Source organism: Myodes glareolus, chromosome 4, assembly GCF_982192425.1.
Source record: "Myodes glareolus chromosome 4, mMyoGla1.1, whole genome shotgun sequence".
NCBI lineage: Eukaryota > Metazoa > Chordata > Mammalia > Rodentia > Cricetidae > Myodes > Myodes glareolus.
In genome coordinates, this window is record NC_142029.1 from 10,570,408 (window position 1) to 10,592,812 (window position 22,405).

Sequence of the window (22,405 nt, forward strand, 5' to 3'; positions counted from 1 at the left end):
GTTGAAAACTAGTTAAAGTTATAGCTTTCCTTGTTTACCAGATGTAGAAAACAAGTTATGATAGAAAGTAAATTAGGCATAAGATTTTTGACTCACCAAAATAGGATAGCTTTGAAGGGTTTTCTCTGAATTTGTCAAATGGAAATGGATTAGACATTATTGATGTATTTATTGCCTGAATATATTTTATACATAGTTATTGTACTTACTGTAGTATATTTTTTTCTTATATTACTTATAGCCTTCTTTTTCTTCTACTTCAGACAAAACTGAGAAACGTAGTGATATTCATTTGTACTTTAATAAATAAAGTTTGCCTGAAGATCAGAATGCAAAACAGGCACACCAGTCAGTTATATAGGCCAGGCAGTAGCGGCACACAACTTTAATCCCAGCAGCCACACTAGTTAACCACAGAGCACTAGGAAGAATATAAAGCAGGATGAGACAGGAACTTGCCCTCTTTCAGTCTGAAGATTTCAGAGAGATAAGAGCTGTTTGGTGGCTTGGTGGCTTTGCTTTTCTAATCTTCAGGTTGAACTCAATATCTATCTCTGGGTTTTTATTATTTGTGCTACACATCCACAATGAAGCCTGAAAATTTTAGCACCAGAAACCAAAAATCAGTCATAAGATCAACAACATAAACTACTGGTAAAAATGCAGACTGTTAGCCAAGCAGTAGTGGTGCACACCTTTAATCCCAGCACTTGGGAAGCAGAGGCAGGCAGATCTCTCAGTTTGAGGCCAGTGTGTACCAGAACAGCCAGGGCTACACAGAGAAACTCTGCCTCAAACACCACCACCACCCAAAAAGAAAGAAAAAGAAAACACTGACAATTGATAGTTATAAATAATATTAGTAAAAAATAAATGGTTACAATCTGGACTCTAGGGAAAAGATGTTGGGGGTAGCCATTAAAGCAATTTGCAAATTCTCTCTGTAGACCAGGCTGGCCTCAAACTCACAGAGATTCGCCTGGTGGCACATACCTTTAATCCCAGCACTCAAGAGGCAGAGGCAGGTGGATCTCTATGAGTTCGAGATCAGCCTGGTCTACAGGAATTGAACTCACAGAGATTTGCCTGGTGACACATGCCTTTAATCCCAGCACCAGGGAGGCAGAAGTAGGTGATCTCTGTGAGTTCAAGGCCAGATGGTCCATAAAAGCTAGTTTGAGGACAGCCAGGGCTGTTACACAGAGAAACCCTGTGTTGAAAAAAAACAAACAAAAAATCACTTTGCCCAGGCCACCTTTACACTTAAAATGCTTAAACTGTTTTAACTCTACATACGTAAAAAGTTCACTAGAATCAATTTTTAGGATTAGAAAGCCAACTGACAAAAAGGTGCTTGTTCCAAAGCCAGCGGATGTGGTGATTCCCTCATGTTGTGCCCTGACCTTCACCTACCACGTCACTCACACTCCAAATAAAATGTAACTTAAAATAATATCATCTCCTAAGAAAAAAGAACACTTACCAAAAGCCTACAACTTACATCATTTTTTTTTCCTCTGGAGACAGGATCTCACCAGCCCCAAACTCGCAGAGATCCACCTGCCTCTGTCTTCCAAGTACTGGAATTGAAGGCGTGTACCACCACCCTAGCAACTAACATCATTCTTAATGTTAAGAAACTAGAAATTTTCTAAGAACAGAACAAGGCAGGAATGCACCCCCATTCTACTCTTTCTTAACAGCACATGGGAAACAACAAAGACAAGAAAGAGAAATGAAAACTATACAGATTGGGAAAAATAAAACTATCTTTGCAGGTGACAGGACTATCTATGGAGAAAATTCTAATTCACACAAACTCTACCCTGGAAATATTAAGTACTTACATAGCTGAGTTGAAGGAAACCTGAAGCTTCCTGAGTGCCAACTGTTTAGGTATGTAACTTTACTTCTATAAATTGGTTCCAGAAAACTCAGGAACGTAGATGCTATGGATCCATAGCTGGCCCTGATGGAACTCTCTATGCAGGTCTGGTTGGCCTCCAACTCACAGACATTTGCCTGCCTCCGCTTCCCAAGTGCTGGGACTAAAGATGCATGCCAGCACACCTGGCTCTAATATTTTACTTTAATAAAGTGAACAAAATTACAACTTTAAAAATCTGTAGCAATAGGCCAGGTGTGGTCTTTAATCCCAGATCTCTGTGAGTTCGAGGCCAGCCTGGTCTAAAAGAGCGAGTTCCAAAACAGCTGCCTCAAAACCTGTCTCGGAAAAAACAAAAAACAAAAAACAAAAAACCAAAACAAAACAAAAAAAACCTAGAGCAAAATATAAATTTAGAAAGACTTACCTAGCAGGGGCAATGTCTCTCTTACACAGATCAGACCTCAGCTTCTCTCCTACATGTCTATAAATCTCCACTACAGCCGATATTGCAGCATTTCTCACCTGTTAAAGAATTCAAGACATTTAAAAGAAAATTTAGACGTAACACATATTTCCTTTCAAGGTAACAACAAACTAGCAGGCAAACCTAATTAAAAGTTCGTTTTAATGTCTTTTCAGTCCCTGAGAAAATTATAATATGACATATTATTAATGGAAACCCAAAACCACAGTTTGTCAAAAAAAAAAAAAAAAGCCCTACAAAACCCATTTAAAGAGGAGCAAGATCTTGGTGGTGAAGCACTTGCCCAGCATGTGTGAGATCTTTAGGTTCAATCCCTACTACCATCCAAAGAAAAGGAAAAGATAAAAAAGAAAAAAGAAAAAAAAAAGGAGGTGGGAGATGGTTAATAAAATTTGTGAATAAAAGCTACCAACTGGGATTTCAAAAATTGTAATTTTATTAACCTAGAGTACAGTTAATTAACTTTCTGGAATAAAATTATCTTCAAAAATGTGTACTAAACTCAAAAAGATATTTTTACATCAGTGTTTCTGAAATTATTCAGAATAGTCAAAGGGTAGGAAAAAACAAACAAAACAACAATCCCTATTCCTGTAGGTCTAGATACAGGAAATGTGATTGATGTCTGTGTTACTGGAAAATAACTCAACCTTAGAAAGAAGAGAGAAATCCTGACACATTTTGTGACATGGATAACTTGTGGACATTAGACTAAATGGGATCGATCAAAAAGGACAACTATTGTCTGATTTGCTTCCACTAGGTACCTGGAGTAGTCAAATTATGATGAAGAGTGGTAGTTGCCAGCAGCTGGGGAGGTAATGGGAAGTTGTCTCATGGGTACAGAGTCTTAGTTCTGAGGAGGTAAAAGTTTTACAGGGAGATGGTAATAAAGTCGCAATACAATGTGAATGTATTTAACACCACCAAAGTGCACACTTAAACACAGCTGCAACGGTAAATGTTACATTCTATATAAGAAGTGACAAAAGAATGGGGCCTAAGAGAACAATCTGAAAAACAACATTTATTTATTTATTTTTTTTTGCACAACTCACTATCAAAAAGCAACCAACCAGGTGTGGTGGCACACACCTTTAGTACCAGGTTCCTAGGAGACTATGGTGGGAAAAAATCAATTGAGTTTAAGAGCTTGAGGCCAGGCTGGTCAAGAAAAGGAAAACTTTTGTCTGTAAATAAAACAGCAATTGAAGAGAGTAAAGCTCTATAAATCTGTTAAGGGGCAACTACAGTTTGTAAGAAGTGAAAAAATCTTATTCCAAATGCCCTAGCTAGCTCATAGATAACGTTACAATATTACAACTGACTTTCCAGGGAAGATGAAGCCTTGCCTCCTGACTACAGTAGACAGCTCAAGTAAAGAGATGCACCATGGACAAAGCGGCCTTCCCTATTAAACAGGGCTATCAACAACCCCAACAGTTCTGGTATAAGCATATTCAAGACTGTAACCGTTGACACTCTAGCCCCACAGTTAACATTAAGGTGGACCTCAGAAGGGAACCCAGGATTTTCTTAACCTCTCAAACTCAAGAATCTAACCATTAAGTTAAATATCAGTCCAAGAACTGACAAAAAAGTTATGTTTGTTTCAAAATAAATAAGTAAACAAAACTCTGGTAGAAGGGGGAAGAAGAGGAAGAAAAAGGGAGAATAGGCCTGTAGTCCTAGCTGCTAAGGAGGGTGGAGCAGGAAGATCACATGAACCCAGTGGATTCTGAGCAACAAAGTCAAACCCTCATTTAACTTAAAACACAAAGGGGGGGCAATCTTTTAACTATCTACCTTCTGTCTTCACTGTTACGGCTTAAATAAGGCAAGAGTACCTCCCAACCCCTCACACACATATACACACACACACACACACACACACACACAGTCAATACATGAAGGTAAAAAAATTCTTACCTGACTATTAGAATCTCCAAATAAGATACACAAATGTGGCACCAACTTGCTGATGACCAATGGTTGAGCTCCAAAGCTAAATATAATTTGAAAAAGAAAACACAGACTTTGGTTTCATTTTAAATACTGAAAAAAAATATCCTAATGCCTTCTTTTTCTTCTTTTGTTTTTGTTTTTGTTTTTGAAGACAGGATTTCTGTGTGTAGCCCTGGCTGTCCTGAAACTCACTCTGTAGACCAAGAAGGCCTCAATTCAGAGATTCCCCCTGCCTCTGCCTCCCAAGTGGCGGGATTAAAGGTGTTTGCCATCAATGCCATGCCTTTCTTTTTATCTCTTGACTGACAACTTTGATGAAGAGTATGGATGTCCATCATTAAAGAAAGACAAGTATCAAGCAAAGTGATGCTAAACTGCTGTGATAAAACAACAGCCAAAAGCAAGTGGGGGAGGAAAGGCATACACATCCATCACCAAAGGAAGTCAGGACAGGACTCAAGCAGGGCAGGAACCTAGAGGCAGAAGCTGATGTGGAAGCCATGGAGGAGTGCTCCTTACTGGTTTGCACTCATGGCTTTTCAGTCTGCTTTCTTGTAGAACCCAGGACCACCAGCCAGGAATGGCACCACCAACAATGGGCTGAGCCTTTACCTATCAATCACAAGCTGAGAAAATGCCTTACAGCTGGATCTTTGTGTGTGTGTGTTTTACCCTTACAGCTGGATCTTTGTGTGTGTGTTTTACCCTGTTTGGTTTTTTATTGGTATTTATTGAGCTCTACATTTATCTCAGCTCCCCTCCCTGCCTCTCCCTTCCCCCTTCCATCCTTACCCCAAGGTCCCCATGCTTCCAATTTACTAAGGAGATCTTGTCTTTCTCTACTTTCTACTTCCCATGTAGATTAGATCTATATAGGTCTCTCTTAATGTTCTCATTGTTGTCTAAGTTCTCTGGGATTGTGATTTGTAGGCTGGTTTTCTTTGCTTTATGTTTAAAAACCACCTATGAGTGAGTACCTGTGATAATTGTCTTTCTGTGTCTGGGTTACCTCACTCAAAATGTTTTCTAGCTCCGTCCATTTTCCTGCAAAATTCAAGCTGTTGTTATTTTTTTCTGCTGTAAGTACTCCACTGTGTAAATGTACCACATTTTTTTTTTAATCCATTCTTCAGTTGAGGAGCGTTTAGGTTGTTTCCAGGTTCTGGCTATGACAAACAAAGCTGCTATGAACATAGCTGAGCACATGTCCTTGTGGCACGATTGAGCATCCTTTGAATATATACCCAAAAGCGGTATTACTGAGTCTTGAGGAAGGTTGTTTACTAATTTCTGAGAAATCGCCATACTGACGTACAAAGGGGTTGTACCAGCTTGCATTCCCACCAGCAATGCAGGAATGTTCCCTTTACCCCACATCCTCTCCAGCATAAGTTGTCATCAGTGTTTTTGATCTTGGCCATTCTTTCAAGTGTAAGATGGAATCTCAGAGTTGTTTTGATTTGCATTTCTCTGATGGCTAAGGATGTGGAACATTTCCTTAAGTGTCTTTCAGTCATTGTAGATTCCTCTGTTGAGAGTTCTCTGTTTAGGTCTGTATTCCATTTTTTTTTATTGGATTTTGTGATATTTTGGTGTCCAATTTTTTGAGTTCTTTCAAAAATCAGGTGTCTGAAGATGTGTGGATTGATATCTGGGTCTTTGATTTGGTTCCATTGGTCCTCCTGTCTGTTCTTATGCCAATACCAGGCTGTTTTCAGTACTGTAGCTCTGTAGTAGAGTTTGAAGTCAGGGACTGTGATGCCTCCATTAGTTCTTTTGTTGTACAGAACTGTTTTGGCTATTCTGGGTTTTTTACTTTTCTGTATGAAGTTGAGTACTATGATTTCGAGGTCTGTGAAGAATTTTGGGATTTTGATGGGCATTGCGTTGAATCTGTCTTACAGCTGGATCTCATGAAGGCATTTCTCAACTGAGGTTCCTTCCTTTCAGATGACTATAGTTTGTGTCAACTTGACACATGATTCAACAGGGCAAATACTCAACAGCACTTTGACAACTCTGGTAGTCTATCAATTACTTAAGAAAATCTGAGCATGTACTTTTGAAATGGTATTTTTTTTTAATGACACTGGATCTCAATACACAGAGAAATAAAATAAGTAACTTAAGAGATCTTTATTTTTACTAACATTCTGAAGTCTGGGTTGAATTCAAATGACAGGAGAACTAAAACTCAGAAAGCGCAGTGACAAGAGGCCACAACCTGTACTTGCTAGCAGGAAGGACCCAGAACAGTGAAAGAAGAGGAAGTCACACCACAGGAAGAGTTGAAAGAGACTGCGTATTACCTATCACCCCGCACAGTCTGGACAGGTATTCTGGGATAAGAATAAAAGCCTTCACACACATTTCTTCTGCCTATATCATAGCCCTGTGAAGCCTAAGCTATCAGAACTCTGCCGCCGCCACTAGAGGGGAGGTGTATCACTGTAGCCGTCACCCATAGTGCCTTAGTCTAGAGCCTACTGGTAAAAGCTATGTAGGAAATGGCTTCAACATGTAACACACCACTGAGTTCAGAAGTTCTGAAGCAGATCCTAACAGAGAAAAGATCCAAACTTATTAGCATTATCAGTTCTATAACCACCAATTCTGCATGGTTAAAGAAAAAAAGATACAAATTTAAAAATAAATACAATAGATATCTTATATATCCAAAAGTTGCATTAAATATTATATTTTTGTTTGAAAGATCAATTGAGTTTATTTCCACTCTTCCTTCACTTTGTGGGGAAAAAAAAAACCTTGAGAAATGACTAAAAGAGAGCAAGTTGCTTCAGTAACCACAGAACTTACATGTTCAAGGTCTCAATAAGACACAGACACACGCCCTCTCGAGATCGGAAGTTCTTGTGCTTGAAACCAGAGGCCAGCTGCTCCCAGATGTACTATCAGGAAAACAAGCAGATACACGCAATAAAGTCAGACTGCTATGACAAATATAACTCTTCTAATCTTACAAGCAAATCATCAGGGATCAGAAGTGTTCCATATCTGGGGCATTTTCAAATTTCAGCATTATTTACATGGTAACAGAAATCTTGTTGCTAGGACACAAACCTAGACTTGAGACTCATCTGTGTTTCATACTCACTTTACCACATAACCTGAGCATTTCTATACAATATTTTTAGTGCAGCTAAATTTTGCCTGTAGCCTGTCACATGGATCAGGTGTGGAATTTTCCACTCATAGTCTTAATGTTATATCAATGAACAAAAAAGTTTTGAATGTTCAAATAACAGAAGCTCAAATCATATTTACAAGGTTTCTCTTTTTGTTTTTGTGGACTCTTACCCATTTAATATCTGAAAAACAGTTCTGGTTATTTACATATTTTCACTTTAAATTTTAGTAACTGTAAGGAAAATCATGTTCCATACATAAGCATCTAAGCATTTCCATGAACACGGGTTTCTTCTATGCTAACAGCTCTGAAATTATACGCACAGTGGTCTGGGAAGCACTCCTAGATGCAAAACTCCCTAGCAATGACAACAGACTGTCACATGGAATGACTGCAAACATCCTATAATGGGGACAGGTCATTTTATGATTACCTAGTCTGTGGGGAGAAAGAAAAAGAAAAAATAAGCTTATACCAATAATGCAAAACAACTGTTTAGGTATAGTGTAGCAAGGATTCTATTGTATCTTTCAAAACATACAGTAAGTTTTCTCCACCCCCATTGTGTGTGTGTGTGTGTGTGTGTGTGTGTGTGTGTATGAGAGAGAGAGAGAGAGAGAGAGAGAGAGAGAGAGAGAGATGAGTGATGTGTGATTTGTGTACGTGTGACTGAAGATGTGGGGACAGAGGACCACTTGCAAGAATCAGTTCTCTTTTTCCCATAGATCCCGGGGATCAAACTCTGAACTCAGGTTATCAGGCTTGTCAATTTTAAAAATCTTAACTAAGGTTGGATATATAGTCCAGTGACAGAACATTTGTCACTGAGATCTACAAGGCTCTGGGCTCTGTTGTTACAACCACCAAAGAGGGGAATCTTATTTTGATTAACCTGTCTCAGCAATCCATCTCTGGAACTCTAAATGTTTACATCTATAGCACTTTTCATAGTAAGAAAATCAAAAAAAAAAAAAAAGTAAATGTAAATTAGTAAAGACTATCCAAAAAACTCTTTTTGAAAAGTTTTGTTATGAAGTATAAAATCCCTTCTACTCAGTTCCCCTTTATAACTCAGTACTCTTGCCTTACTAAACGTGCAACATAACCATCTAGCATCACATGACACCACTGAGACTATTACGTGAACCTTAAGCTCGCCTCCCAACCGTGCTGTACAGGTCAGCTTATTTTTAGTCTCCGTAAAGTATTTCCACGTCATTCTCCCAAGAGTTTATGTGTCAGAAGCTTGGTCCTCAGTATAGCAGTATTGCGACGGAAAGACCTGGGGCTAGAGGGATGGTTCAGTGGTTAAGAGCAATTGCTGTTCTTGCAGAGAAATTAGTTCAGTACTCATACAACGGCTCAAAACTGCCTCTCTAACTCCAATTCTTATTTTTGCAGATACCTATATATACGTGATATACATACATGCATACATATATATATATATACATAAAATAATTTCTTAATGGAAGGACCTTTAAAAAACACAGTGAGCAAAAAAAAAAAAATATTGGCTCTTAGTTCCTCATAAGCATGCAAACATTTATGCCATCACACAGCCACCTCCCATGTGGTGATGCATCTAGGTGGACCCCATATCACAGCTGGAGTTGTGTCCACAAAACTATGACTCCCAAAGCTATGAGCTAAATACATCTTTTTGTTGCTGTTATTGTTACAAGTATCTAACCTCAGACATTTTGTTGTAACAACATAAAATAGACCAATACGTTATTGGTCTAAGAGCCCATAAACATGTGCAACTGTGTTCATGCGTGTGAGTGAATATGAGTACAAGTAAGTATGCATACATGTGGAAGACAAAGGGCAATCTTGTGTGTTGTTCCTCAGGTGCTAGCTACCCCTCCCTTTTTTTTTTGGTCACAAGTCTCTCACTAACCTAAAATATGCCTGTCTCTGCCTCCCCATTACTAGGACTACAAATATAGGCCACACATCCAACTGTTAAAAAACAAAGTTTCCTTTTCAGTATCCTATAATTTGCAGGTAAGAAAAACCAGAAAATGGTGAGGCATAACTACAACCAGCATACTGTCAAATCATTTAATTCTGCATTTTTTTAAAAAATGTAAGTAACTGAAAAATAGAAACGTTAAATGAAAATAAAAACACATGTTGGCATTGCACCTTAAGTTTGAACTTTCATAAAACATCAGCAATAATCCACTATTTAAAATTCTACCATTCATGCTTTCAAGGTTTATTACTTTGCTATACTTACCATCCAACTAATGAGAAAATTTCAAGCCAGGCAGTGATGGTGTGCACTTTAATCCCAGCACTCAGGAGGCAGATGCAGGTGGATCTCTGTGAGTTCAAGGCCAGACTGGCCTACAGAGTTAATTCCAGAGCAGCCAGAGCTGTTACACAGAGAAACCCTGTCTTAAAAAACAAAACAAAACAAGGAAAACTTTCAATCAACGCAAGCCTACCATAGGTGGTGCCACCTCATCCATCAGCTTCAGTGTCAGGTTCTGAGCTTCGTCTCGAACTCTGTCTTTGGCGTCTCCCATTCTGTCTATTAAAGCTGTGGTAACTAATGCGGAAAGAACAAGCATTACAATCCATCACAAACCACATTTTACAGAACTACAAAGAGCAACTATTGCCATAATCAGTTATGAAAAGAAATTATTTTAAGTTCTTAATCATGAGTTCAAATGAAAACAACGAACAAATTTCAATGTATTTAGTACGTACAATCATATCCAATTAGGACAGTGTTCAAAACCAGACAGTGTTATTCTGTATGGAGGTAGGTATGTGGTCAAGATCCATAGACAAGCAAGTAAATACTTTCCTAGAGGTTATAATAGGGAAGACCTCTGGTGGAATGAAAAGGTATCATCAGGAAGTGTAGACAGGGGTAGTCCAAGGACCTGGCAGATTTGAATTTCTGAACCCAGACAGTCAAGGGTTGGTTTTACAATTATTCTTTAAATTGCATGTTACACATTCTTCTTGTTGAACATATTTTATAACTGACAAACAGAAACAAAAACATAGGCCTAAATCCAGGTTTTCAAAGGTAAAGTAGAAGAAATGAAATTTAAGAAAAAAAAAGGGATACACCTATCTAGTTTACTTACAGAAGGTGTAATTAAGAGGGGGGAACCTTCAAGCTGAGCATGGAAGCACATGCTTTAATCCCAGAAATGGGGAGGGAGGCTCTCAAGCACCAGGAGTGAGAGTTCCAGGCCAGCTTGGACTCTATAGAAAGAACATGTCCCACTGAAACAAAAAAATGTCCCTCACAATTGAAGTTATAAACCAGGGGCTGGAGAGACAGCTCACTGGTTGAGAGCACGGGCTGCTCTTCAGAGGACCTGGGTGGGATACCAGCACTCACATGGCTGCTCACAACCATTCAGAACTGCAGCTCCAGAGATCCAAAGCCCTCTTCTGGCCTCCATGGGTATCATGCTTGCACAGACATTAATGTAGGCAAAAGATCCATACATAAAATAAAATAGTAATAAAAATAAATTTATTCAATCATAAACCAATATAAGTACTGTTCATGACTAGAAATAGGGTTCAGTAGTTTGCCAGACAGTGCAAGACCATGGCACCATTTAAACAAAATAAGCACTGCCAAGTATGAATCAGAGGGCACAATGAAAATCTTTCCTCATGTTTGTTTAGATGTAGTATTAGCAGGAATTATTCAACATCTGTAAGACTGGCTATTATGGGAATCTCTGTTGCTTCTAAATCACGGAACATAATAGAAAAAATAAATTGCCTTGTTTAATCCTTACAACAATATTATTATACTATAATACTATTAGGTAGTAAAATCAGTGTTTACTTATAATTTAGATAGTTGGGACTGTGTGTGTGTGTGTGTGTGTGTGTGTGTGTGTTGGCATCCATGTACCAGTAACAGGAAAAAAGATACTCTGTTTCTGAAAGGTAGACTTGAATTACAAAAGAGAATTCAAATGTTTGGCCAAATAGGGTCTAATACTAAGAAGTATTTTAGGCATCATGTAAAATTTGGTGGCATATACTATAATCTCAGTACTAAGGATTGGGGAAGTAGAGGCAAGAAGATCCCAAGTTCAAGGCACCCCAGGCTACTTACTATAGTGAGTTCAAGACAAGGCTGGGATCTACATTGTAAGACTCTGTTTCAAAATTAACATAAAATTTTAGAGCCAGTTGTGGTGGCCCATGCCTATGGCCCTGCACTCAAAAAGCTGAGAACACAAAGACAGCCATGAGAGTCCAGGCCCACCAGGGCAACATAGGAAGTTCCAGGCTACAGAGCAAAATCGTGTCTAAAATCAAACGTAATTTTATAGAATATAAACATTTTAAAACCTTTAATAACTGGAATACACTGTAAGTTTGAGGCCGGCCTGGTCTACAGAGCTAGTTCCAAGACATGCTCCAAAGCTACAGAGAAACCGTGTCTTGAAAACAAACAAACAAACAAACAAACAACAAAAAACCCAAACGGGAGTACATGGACATACTATTGTATTAAACAAAAAAATCTTATTACTTTTATACTAAAATTTTTAATTGTATGCATGTGTGCACACATGTAAACATGCCATAACACACACGAATAGGAAGGTCAGAAGACAACTTTGTGAAGTAAGTTTTTTCCTTACACTTTTCCATGAGTCCTGGGGATCAAACTCAGGTCAACAGGCTGGTGTGGCAAGTACCTTGACCTGCTGAGTAACCTCACTGGTCCTTAAATTCCTGTTTTTACACTTATTCTCTTGGAGACAACAACATTTTATTTAGTTGTACCTATTTATTAATTACCTATTTATTAATTAGTAAATTTTCCTAAACTTCAAAGTTTCCTTGTTTACCTCTTATGAATAGAGAGAAAATGAAGTAAACAAACAAACGAAAAAATTCAGTGGGCATTTGGAACTGTCAGCAATATACACTAAAGACCTGCTCGAATATGGCCCGTGAATCATCAATAACTACAGTGAATGCTGTGTCTTTACTAGGCACCCAGAAAAAGGGCTTCCACTCTGTAAGCGAAGAGAATCTAAACAAATGTGTCAATTTACCACAGACTGCACTGAAAGGGAAAATACTGAAAACCGAAGGATAGATGGAAGAAGTTTTCATTCTACTGGTTTTGTAAAATGTAAAATTACTCTACTCAGAACTCAGTGTCCTGAAGACTCCCTCACTCGGTCACACCATTTAGGGTTTGGAGTATCTGCTAAATTTTTATACTACAAAACTTTATTAAACTCGGTTCCCATAAAACCAGAGTTAGTGATCAGTCTCAGTGTGAACAGATCACTTAGGAAGTATACTTGAGGCCATGCTCTCTTCAGAAACATATCTAACACTCTAATGACTGAGCGATGTGCAAACCTGTTTGGAACTAGAACTAACACTGAACAGGACTATCAAGTTTTCAAGAATACATATTTACTTTTAATATACAAAGGACTGATGCACATAGGAATTCACAGAGACACTACAGCATGCACAGATCTACACAGGCTCATGCGAGACAGGATAGCAGCACTGAGAAGGCAAAGTGAACAGGTGCTCCGACCCCGAACCAAGAAGCTATCTGCAACTGACACCAGCTAGCAAAGGAAAATCTGTTGTTCTGCAAAGGAATTTCACAGGCATATTACACACTTAAGACAGGACCCATGTCCAGCAGAAGATGGTCAACACAAAATGAATTCGATGTTATTTCTGTAGACTTTTTGCCTCATGTTGCTTTATCTGGGCACTTTGTGTCTTAGTGGTCTTTTGCTTGTTTATAATGTTTTCTGATTTTGTGCATTTTAAGGGTTTTATGTGTGTGTTTCTTGTAGTTTTTCTTTGTTTTTTTTCTGGTTTTTGTTTGTTTACTTTCTAAAGAGTGAAAGAGAAAGGTTGACTATTTGGGAGGGATCTTGGAGGATTAGGGAAGTTTAAAGAAATGTTAGGTCATGATTTAATTCGACCCTTTCCTTTTACAAAGAGACTTTTAAAATTGTTTTATATTTCCTTATTAATTTTCTATTTGGGGAAAAATGTGAGCCATGGCATGTGCAAGGAGTTGAGGACAATTTGCAGGAGTTAGTTCTTTTTACCATGTGGGCTCTGGGGATAGAACTCAGGTCATCAAGCTGTTGACAAGCACTTTTACCTACTAAGCCACTGTATTGGCCCTATACAGAATTTGGTAATTTAAGCATTATGATAGGATTAAATAAGAAAGCAAATCTAAGGAAGTCTAGTTCTTTATTGTTTCTTTGGTTTGGGTTTTTAGTTTTTGAAGACAGATTTCTCTGTAGGTCTGGAGCCTGTCCTGGCCTCAAACTCACAGAGATCTGCCTGCCTCTGTCTCCCAAATGCTGGGATTAAAGGAGTGTACCAACACTGGCTGGCTTAGGTAGTCTAGTTCTTGAAGAATGCAGACACGGACTACCTCCAAGTCAGAGACACATGAAGGTCCTCTCTCACAGACAGTACTTTTAAAGGAGGGTTCCAATAAAGGGGAGCAAATGAAGGCCAAGTTTTCCCATCACACCACATGAGCTTGCACGTAATAAGCTCAAGTTTCACAAAGGATCATCAAAATGAAAACAATGCTAACTAACAGTTAAGTTTGCAGAAAGACCAAAATAAATAGTTAATAACAAAAATAAATAAATAATTCATCTACAAACACGTCTTCAGAGCATGGCTTTTAACACTTACTATCAATTTTAAGCAGAAGGTAGCCAGTAAAAATTTCTCTTCAGAAGCTGTTGATACTAACAGTGGGAACTACCAAGTAGTGATTAAAAGTAAAAACCAAGAAACTTATTTGAGAAAACAGATGGAAAAGAAAAATAGAAAAACTGACACAATTTGGTGGCATACCAAACATGAAAAAGTCAATCAAAGCTATTTGAAAGTTAAATATTATGTTGACATTATGGGCATTAAGTCACACACAAAAAAAGCCACTAACATTCAAGGTTGTATTTATGTATGTTGCTATAAAATAGTACCAAACTCATTCATAAAGCATTTTAAAAAGCACAGGAATATCACACGTGTTTAGTCAAAGCCAATTACGTCATTGCATTATGCAAAGTAGGCACTTAGAGTAGCACAATGACCATGCGGCAAGCAGATCATAACCGCGGCTCAGAGTGAAGCCAACAAACTGGGATACAAAAACAGTATTTATGGAGGCTTCCGGGGCAATCAATCACAGTAACTTTATTCAACCTAATATTAAGAACTTGTGGGACCGGAGTGCAGCTCAGGTTTAATGTTGTATGCTTAGTGTGCAAGACTCAGGCTCCACATCGAACAAGACAAAAGCTGTAACTCACTGTTATTATATTTCCTAAAGTATTGGTCTGAACAGACTTCTCCATAGACAGTGTGAAAAAAATAGCAATGTAGCCATTCTGGCAGCACATGTCTTAATTCCAGCACTTGAGAGGCAAAGGCAGTAGGATCTTTATGAGCTTGAGGCCAGCTTGGTATACACAGGGAATTCCAGGACTGCCAAGGCCATATAGTGAGACCCTGTCTCAAAACAATAAAAACAACAATAAAAAAGAATCCCACAACACGTAAGTTATCCTACAAATTTTATCATTTTACAAAAAATTAAAATACACTAAAAAAGAGCACATGACGTATTTATTAACAGTATCTAGAAGGTTGTGTTGTCTTGTTGCTTACTTTTGCAGAATTGTAATTATCTATTTAATAAGTTTTCAACTCTGTGTAAACTATGGATACACACACACACACACATGCTTGTGTGTGGGTGTGTATGTATATATATATTTGACTACATCCATGTAAAACCTGAGAAAGCTTGGAAAGGAATTCTAGACATAAAAGAACAGAGTTAAGAACAGCTTCTTGGTAGTCGACATTTTTGGTTTTTTACAGATGGGCTCTGTTTGCTGGTGACAAACAGGGACGCCACGGCTCCTTTAAGAGAGGTCGTCCTGATTCAGCCGTAGCAGCAAAAAAACCCAAAAGAACAAAACTTTCGTTTTTGAAAAGGTGGCTTCCTGGTTCATGCTAGGTGCAGGAACAGCTCTGGCTCTTTCAGGAGCCCAAGCATTTAAATAGGGTCTGTGAGCAGTGTGTTACAAATTGCTTAATGGTGACATAGCCCATGGCAACCCTGGATCTGGGGCAGAGAGAACGGCTCTCAAAGGCAGTAAACATGCCTCTGTCCTGTTGGACTGGGGTGAAGCAAGCAGGCAGGACCCTGGAGTTGGTCCTAGCCACGCCTGCTTAGCATTTAAAAGATAAAAGTGTACCTGATCAAAAATGATTACAAATACGCAATAAAGACAGATTCAGAAATAAATCTCTAAACAGGTCATAGTGTGCTTTGAAAAAATGTACATAGGCTTGGGATAGAGAAGAAAATGAGTATTGAAAGTTATAAAAGAAGCAAACTGTTTTAAAAAAAAAAGTAAAGCAAAGTTTTTAAAGAGACAGAGTACAGACAATCATAGATTAAAGGAATAAAGAAAAATAAGTCATGTAAAGATAGAATATACACAGAGAGTCTGAATTATGCATATTACTGTGTTTTCTTTGAATTTTTTTTAACTGCAGAGAGACATTTGATTCTGGGGACTGCTAAGCTAAACCAACATAAATATTTTAAAGGTATCTTGACTTCAAAATTTGGGTGTAAGGATATTATGCTTTGGAAAAGAGGTTCTGCTTTTGTTTGTTCACAGAGGATGAGAACCTGCGGATTCCTTCCAGACTAATGTGGATTGATAGACGAAGGCCCCCTGAAAGGTCGCTGTGAACCCCGAAAAAGAAAATACTTCACCCAACAAAAAGCAGGAAACAGTTTGGAGAAAACTATGTCCAAATTCCCTAAATGACTGTTAATAAATGTTTGTTTATATTTAAAAGGAGGATATGCTATAGAGACGAATACTTTGTATTGGTATGGATCTTGGTTTACTGATACAAATTTAAGGTCAATTTGTTATATGTGTATTTCTGCTCTTGATTAAGGTATTGTGTTTGTGCAGCTATTTTTACAATGTAATTTATAACTAAGAAATACAGGTTAATAGATAGTCATCTATAATAACAGTCAAGCTTGTAGTCATGTTAGTTAGGTTTTCTAGATGTAGAGAGATATATTTCAGATGGATAGGTATTCAAATATGAATAGGTATTCAAAGACTAACAGAATATGGCATTTAAGTGTTTTAAGAACTTAGGGCTTCTCATGACAATGAGACACATCTGCTCCTGGCTGCACCAATCTACTTCAAGAGGAGGATAGGGATCGAAAGAGGCTCCTTATGGAGTTTGTTAGCCATTTGGGCAAAGAAACTGCTCTTGTTTGAACTGCTTAATGTTATGCTGTATGCACTGGACATGCAGGACCCACAGAAAAATGACTGCTGAAGTTGCATAAAGAAGGTGAGGTGGTCCTTCAGGGCTCCTGCTTTATGAAAGAATCTGCCAGACATTCAGCAGGACACAGAAGAAAGTGACTGACAAACTGCCAATATAGATGTTACTGTCTTTGAAATTTCCTGCTTCATGGAAAAGTCTGGTAGATACTATGGGCCTGAAAGGCTAAAGATGGGGTGCCCCAATGTTACAGAAAAACTTTGGGTGGCTGTCCAGGCAGTGAGAGTCTCTGTCAATTCTAGAGTTTTGGAAGTTGCTTACAAAGCATTTCCTATTTACTTAGGTAACAGTATATCTTTCTGGGGTCTTTGTTGGAGTTGAAGAATAGATAGTTACAGTTTTCCTTAGTTATAATAAAAGATAAAGTAGATATAAATATTGTAACTGTAATTTTTGCTTGATACCTGTTTTGTTATATGCAATTTTACTATGTTAAAGTTAAAACCTTTCTTTTTATTTGAACAAAAAAGGGAAATGGTGTGGCAAGTCCTGCATCTGTGTTGCTTCTATTGGTTAATGAAGACAGCTGTTTCAGCCAGTAGCTTAGCAGAATAGAGCAAGGCAAGAATTCCAAGCAGATACAGAAAGAGAGTGGCAGAATCAGGGAGAAGTCATATAGCCACTACAGGAGACAGACGGCGCCAGAACTTTGCCCACCTGTAAATCACAAGCCTTATGGTAAAATATAAAATAATAGAAATGGGTTCATTTAATATGTAAGAGCTAGCTAGAAACACTCTTAAGCTATTGGCCAAATAGTATTGCAAATAATACAGTTTCTGTGTTTCTGGGCAGCTGGAAATGAATGAGCAGTCTCCACCAATTAATATTTTTTTGTTTTGTTTTGAGACAGGGTTTCTCTGTGTAGCCCTGACTGACCTGGAACTTGCTCTGTAGACCAGGATGGTCTCAGACTCACAAAGACCCTACTGCCTATCTCTATCTCCTGGGTGCTGGGATTAAAGGTGTGTACCACCGCTACCTGGCTGAAATTATGTATTTTTAAATTGACTTTATTTTAATTTAATGTGCTTGTGTGTTATGGTATACTGTATTGTACAAGAACCCTCAAAGTTCAAAGAGGGCATCAGATCCTGAAGCTAGAATTATACCTGTTTATCTAATTATTAATGATTATTAATAATTATAATAATTATTAATATATTAGCACTGCTGTCAGTGCTAAGACTCTAACTCAGGCCTTTGGAAGAACAAGAGCTTTAATCACTGAACCATCATCACTCCAGCCCCCAACTACGCGTTTTCTAAATTTACAAAAAACTAACTCTTTAACAAAAATGCAAAGAAAAAAAATCACTATATCAAATTCTACAATCATTCTTAAAGTGAACTTACCCATTGCTACATAAGATTTAAATCGTGTTGACAATCTATCCACAAAGGCACTTAAAATTTCCAATCCTAATAATGATACCTGCAAACAGAAAGAGATTTAATGAATACAAATTACTGATATATATTGTAAGATCAGTATATAGTTTTTAATATACAGCATATTACTAAGATTTGTTTTAGATAAGTTTTAACTGGATATGGTGGCACAGGCCCTTAATTCCACACTCAGGAGGCAAAGGCAGGAGAATCTCTCTTAGTTCAAAGCCAGACTGGTGTACATTGTGAGTTCCAGATTAGTCACGGGTACACAGTGAGACCCTGGCTCAAAATAATAAAATTAATTTTTAAAATTTTAGTGAGACTGCTGTATTTAGAGGTAGGCAGTCAAGGCACTGAGGATTCTAATCTCAAACAGATCAATAGTAAAAATTTATAAATGTACAGGAAAATCGTGATAAAGGACATTTGACAAAAATTTAGTAACTGATTAATTAGGTAATGGGTACACAGAAATTTAGTGACTATACTTATTTTCACTTTGCAATGTTTCCTAAATAAAACAGTAAGAAATTTAATAATACCTTTGATTACAAAAGAATTTTGGTTTCTATCTGGAATGTAGAGACAGGAAAATTAAATTAGTCATATTATAATAAGAAAAAACTATTTATCTACAAAACAATAACTGTTCTTGAATGCATAAGAAAGCTGAGGTTGTAGAACACTGGTTTCCCTAATGTGGTGGCCCTTTAATACAGTTCTCCATGCTGTGGTGACCATAACACTATTTTCATGGCTACTTCATAACTTAATTTTGCTACTGTCATGGATCATAATGTAATATCTGTGTTTTCTGATGGTCTTAGGCAACCCCTGTAAAAGAAGTGAACAATCCCCAAACGTTGAGAACCACTGTTATGAATAAACAGTCAGACTCTAAAAAAAAAGACATATACAACCAAAGAGTCTACAAGTGACAGGAAGAAAATGAAGCCATGGTACAAAGGGATAAGAAGAATTCCACCGTATTTAACAAATTGTTAGTATCTGAATGTGGGCTAGTATGGAAACTTCTTTTGAAAATATTTTTGAGCATTTTCTTTATTATTTTTGTGTATATGGGTGTTTTTGTGTATGTCTGTGCACATGCATGCAGTGCCTATGGAGGCCAGAAGAGGGTGTTGAACTCCCTTGGAATTGGAGTTACAGACAGTTATGAGCCCCCATATGGGTGCTGGGAATTGATCCTGGGTCCTCTGGAAGACAGGCAGATGTTTTTAACTGCTTAGCCAAGTCTCTAGAGCTTAGTAAGAAAACTCTTAAACACCCAGAGCCACAGGAGAGTTCATACCCACTCTCAGACTCCAGTTTGCACTCACAGATTAAATTATTCTACAATTAAGATCCAAGGCTAGGCAGGAGATTGGAGAAGGCACTGTGGCTGGTGAAGGTCTTGGGGGAAGAGCGTGGCCTTATGCAGCACGGGCATCAATACTTTCAGTGCTCTTGTCTTCTAGAAGGTAAAAGCTTAACTCAAAGTATTGAGCAAAGAAGATCCAGTACTCAACACCTCGGGCACAGATAAATAAACTCTAGTGGAGGAAGGGAGCAAGACATGAAGCTGTCCACCTCAGAATGAGACAGAAAACAACCCTCAACCCAAACTATCCAGGTGAGGGGTTGTCTCTTATAAAGCCTTACCCCAAGGCTGGTCCCACACCTCACAATCAGGCTACCAAGACCAAGAGCATAGGGAAGAGGGTTTACAGGAAACATGGAAGGACTCAAGCAGAGGGCTGATCAGAAATACTGAAGAAAACCGCCTATCAAACTAACCCTGAAGAACCAGAAGCACAGAGAAAATAATAGCAACCACAGCAACTCCAACACACAGACCTAAGTCAACTCCTGACTAGACTGACTACACAGAACTACTCTGTAAATGTAGCAGATGGTGACACAGCTTTGAGAGGTCATTGCTGGAGATAGGCCTACAAGTTGATATCCACTGGTTCTGACTTGAACTCTATGTTCCTTGATCCAACAGGACAAGAAGCCACACCACAAGTTCCCATTGCCATAAACAGAACCCCAGGCTCCATGCCTTCTAGACCAAGGTGAACTGATACCTTTCCTCCCTGAAGTTGCTCCTGCCAGACATTCTGTCACAGAACAAGTAACTACTATGCCCAGAAACTACTTAGAACAAGCATGGGAATTACAAAATGCAAATAATGCAATAATAATGCAAGATCATACATAATACAAATAATGCAAGATGAGCTAAATAAGTTCAGGATTGGAAGAATGCAATCACTATCAAACTCACAGCAGAATTTGTTCAGAGACAAACTGGTCTTAATATAAACAAGTAAATAAATGTATAGAACGCCCATATCAATACTGAATTAAGAAAAAACTAAATCAAATTACCTGATTTCAAGACTTTATATGAAGCTACAGCAATTAAGACAGTATAGCTGGGACAGGAGAGATAGTTCAGCAGTTAAAAGCACTGACTGCTCTTCCAGAGGACATGGGTTCAAGGCCAGTCAGGGCTACATGGCAGTTCATAACTGTCTACATCTCTAGTACCAAGAGATCCAATACCCAATTCTGGCCTAAGGCACCAGGCATTTATGTGGCCACAGACATACATCAGGCAAAAAACCCATATACATAAAATTAATTAACTAATTTCTTAAAAAGGAATATAGCTATTAAAAAGAATGAACGTAGGCTTTCATGAATTAGACAAAAACTAGCTAACTGTTATCTAACAACTGTACAAAGGCACTCAATAAAGAGATTAATCTTTAAACAAATGCTGCTATAATTAGATGTCGGCATGCAAAACAAATATGCTTCAACCTACACAATCACTTACAAAAATTAAACAAAAAACAGATCAAAGATACAAATGAAAATTACTTTCATTAAAAATGAAGTTATTGTTTAGCCAGACAGAAGTGGCACACACCTTTAATCTCAGCACTTGAGAGGTAGAGGCAGGTGGATCTCTCTGAGTTCAAGGTCAGCCTGGTCTACAGCATGAGTTCCAGGACAGCTGGGTTTACATAGAGAAACCCTATGAAAGAGAGAGAGAGAGAGAGAGAGAGAGAGAGAGAGAGAGAGAATGAGGATGGAGAGATGGCTCAGAGGTTAGGAGCACTTGCTCTTGCAGAGGCCCCAACATCCACATGGTGGCTCACAATCATCTGTAACTTCAGTTCCAGGGAATCCAATACCTTCTGACCTCAGAGAGCATTCAACATGCACATAGTGCAGGCACACATGTAGGCAAAACACTCATACTCATAAAATTAATAAATATAAAACAATTTTTAAAAGAGTATGTAGAACAGTTAAAAGCTTAATAAAGCCGGGCACAGTGATGTATGCCTTTAATCCAAGGACTCAATAGGCAGAAGCAGACAAATTTCTATGAGTTTGACGGTAGCCTGGTTTACATAGCAAGTTCCATGGCAGTCAGAGCTACTTAGAAAGGTGTTAAAAAACAAAATAAAACTAAATTAAGTGAAAGAGAGAAAGAGCTCCTAAAGAAGTCAAATGTAATGGTATACACACCTGTAATTCCGGGCCAGCCTAAACAATAATGCTAGAACCTGTCTCTCTTTTTAAAAGGTTTTTATAAAAGGTTACACCCATTTTATTAAAGTAGACAAAATGAGGTAGTAAACACCAATTTTTCATGAGTATATGATGTGTACAGGGAAGGCAGATATATCTCTGTGTGTTGCGTGTGTGTGTGTGTGTGTGTGTGTGTGTGTGTGTATATATATATATATATATATATCAGATAATAACCTCAGGTGTTGGTCTTAATTTCCACCTTGTTAGAAACAAGGTCTCTTCTAGTTTTGCCTATGTATATAGTCTTGCGCTAGCTAGCCAGCTAGGCAGGGGTTCGTTTGTCTTTGCCTTCCCTCTCCCAAAGGTATACTAGGATTACAGGTGCATGCTTTCCACCATCAGTCTTTACATGGAGTACAGAGATTCAAACTCAGGTCTTCATACTTCCGTGGCAAGTATGAAGTACCCACTGGACCACTTCCTGTAGTCAAACTCTTCCAAGCTCAGGTATATTGAAGAAATGAAGTTCGCCAATAACTACATCACT

At 38.1% G+C, this 22,405-nt stretch overlaps 1 protein-coding gene across 27 annotated transcripts in view; it reads right to left on the reverse strand.

Moving 5' to 3' along the window:
• The window catches only part of Clasp2 (cytoplasmic linker associated protein 2), a 173,905-nt gene that overhangs the window by 147,741 nt on the left and 3,759 nt on the right, over nt 1-22,405 (reverse strand). For all 27 annotated transcript variants that reach the window (XM_085688948.2, XM_085688947.2, XM_085688946.2 and 24 more), the window contains exons 2-6: nt 18,265-18,343; nt 9,942-10,045; nt 7,155-7,246; nt 4,302-4,377; nt 2,313-2,410 (exon numbers count right to left, since the gene is read on the reverse strand). In XM_085688948.2, the coding sequence (XP_085545074.1) occupies nt 2,313-2,410; nt 4,302-4,377; nt 7,155-7,246; nt 9,942-10,045; nt 18,265-18,343 (449 nt within the window). The remainder of the gene's footprint in view (nt 1-2,312; nt 2,411-4,301; nt 4,378-7,154; nt 7,247-9,941; nt 10,046-18,264; nt 18,344-22,405) is intronic.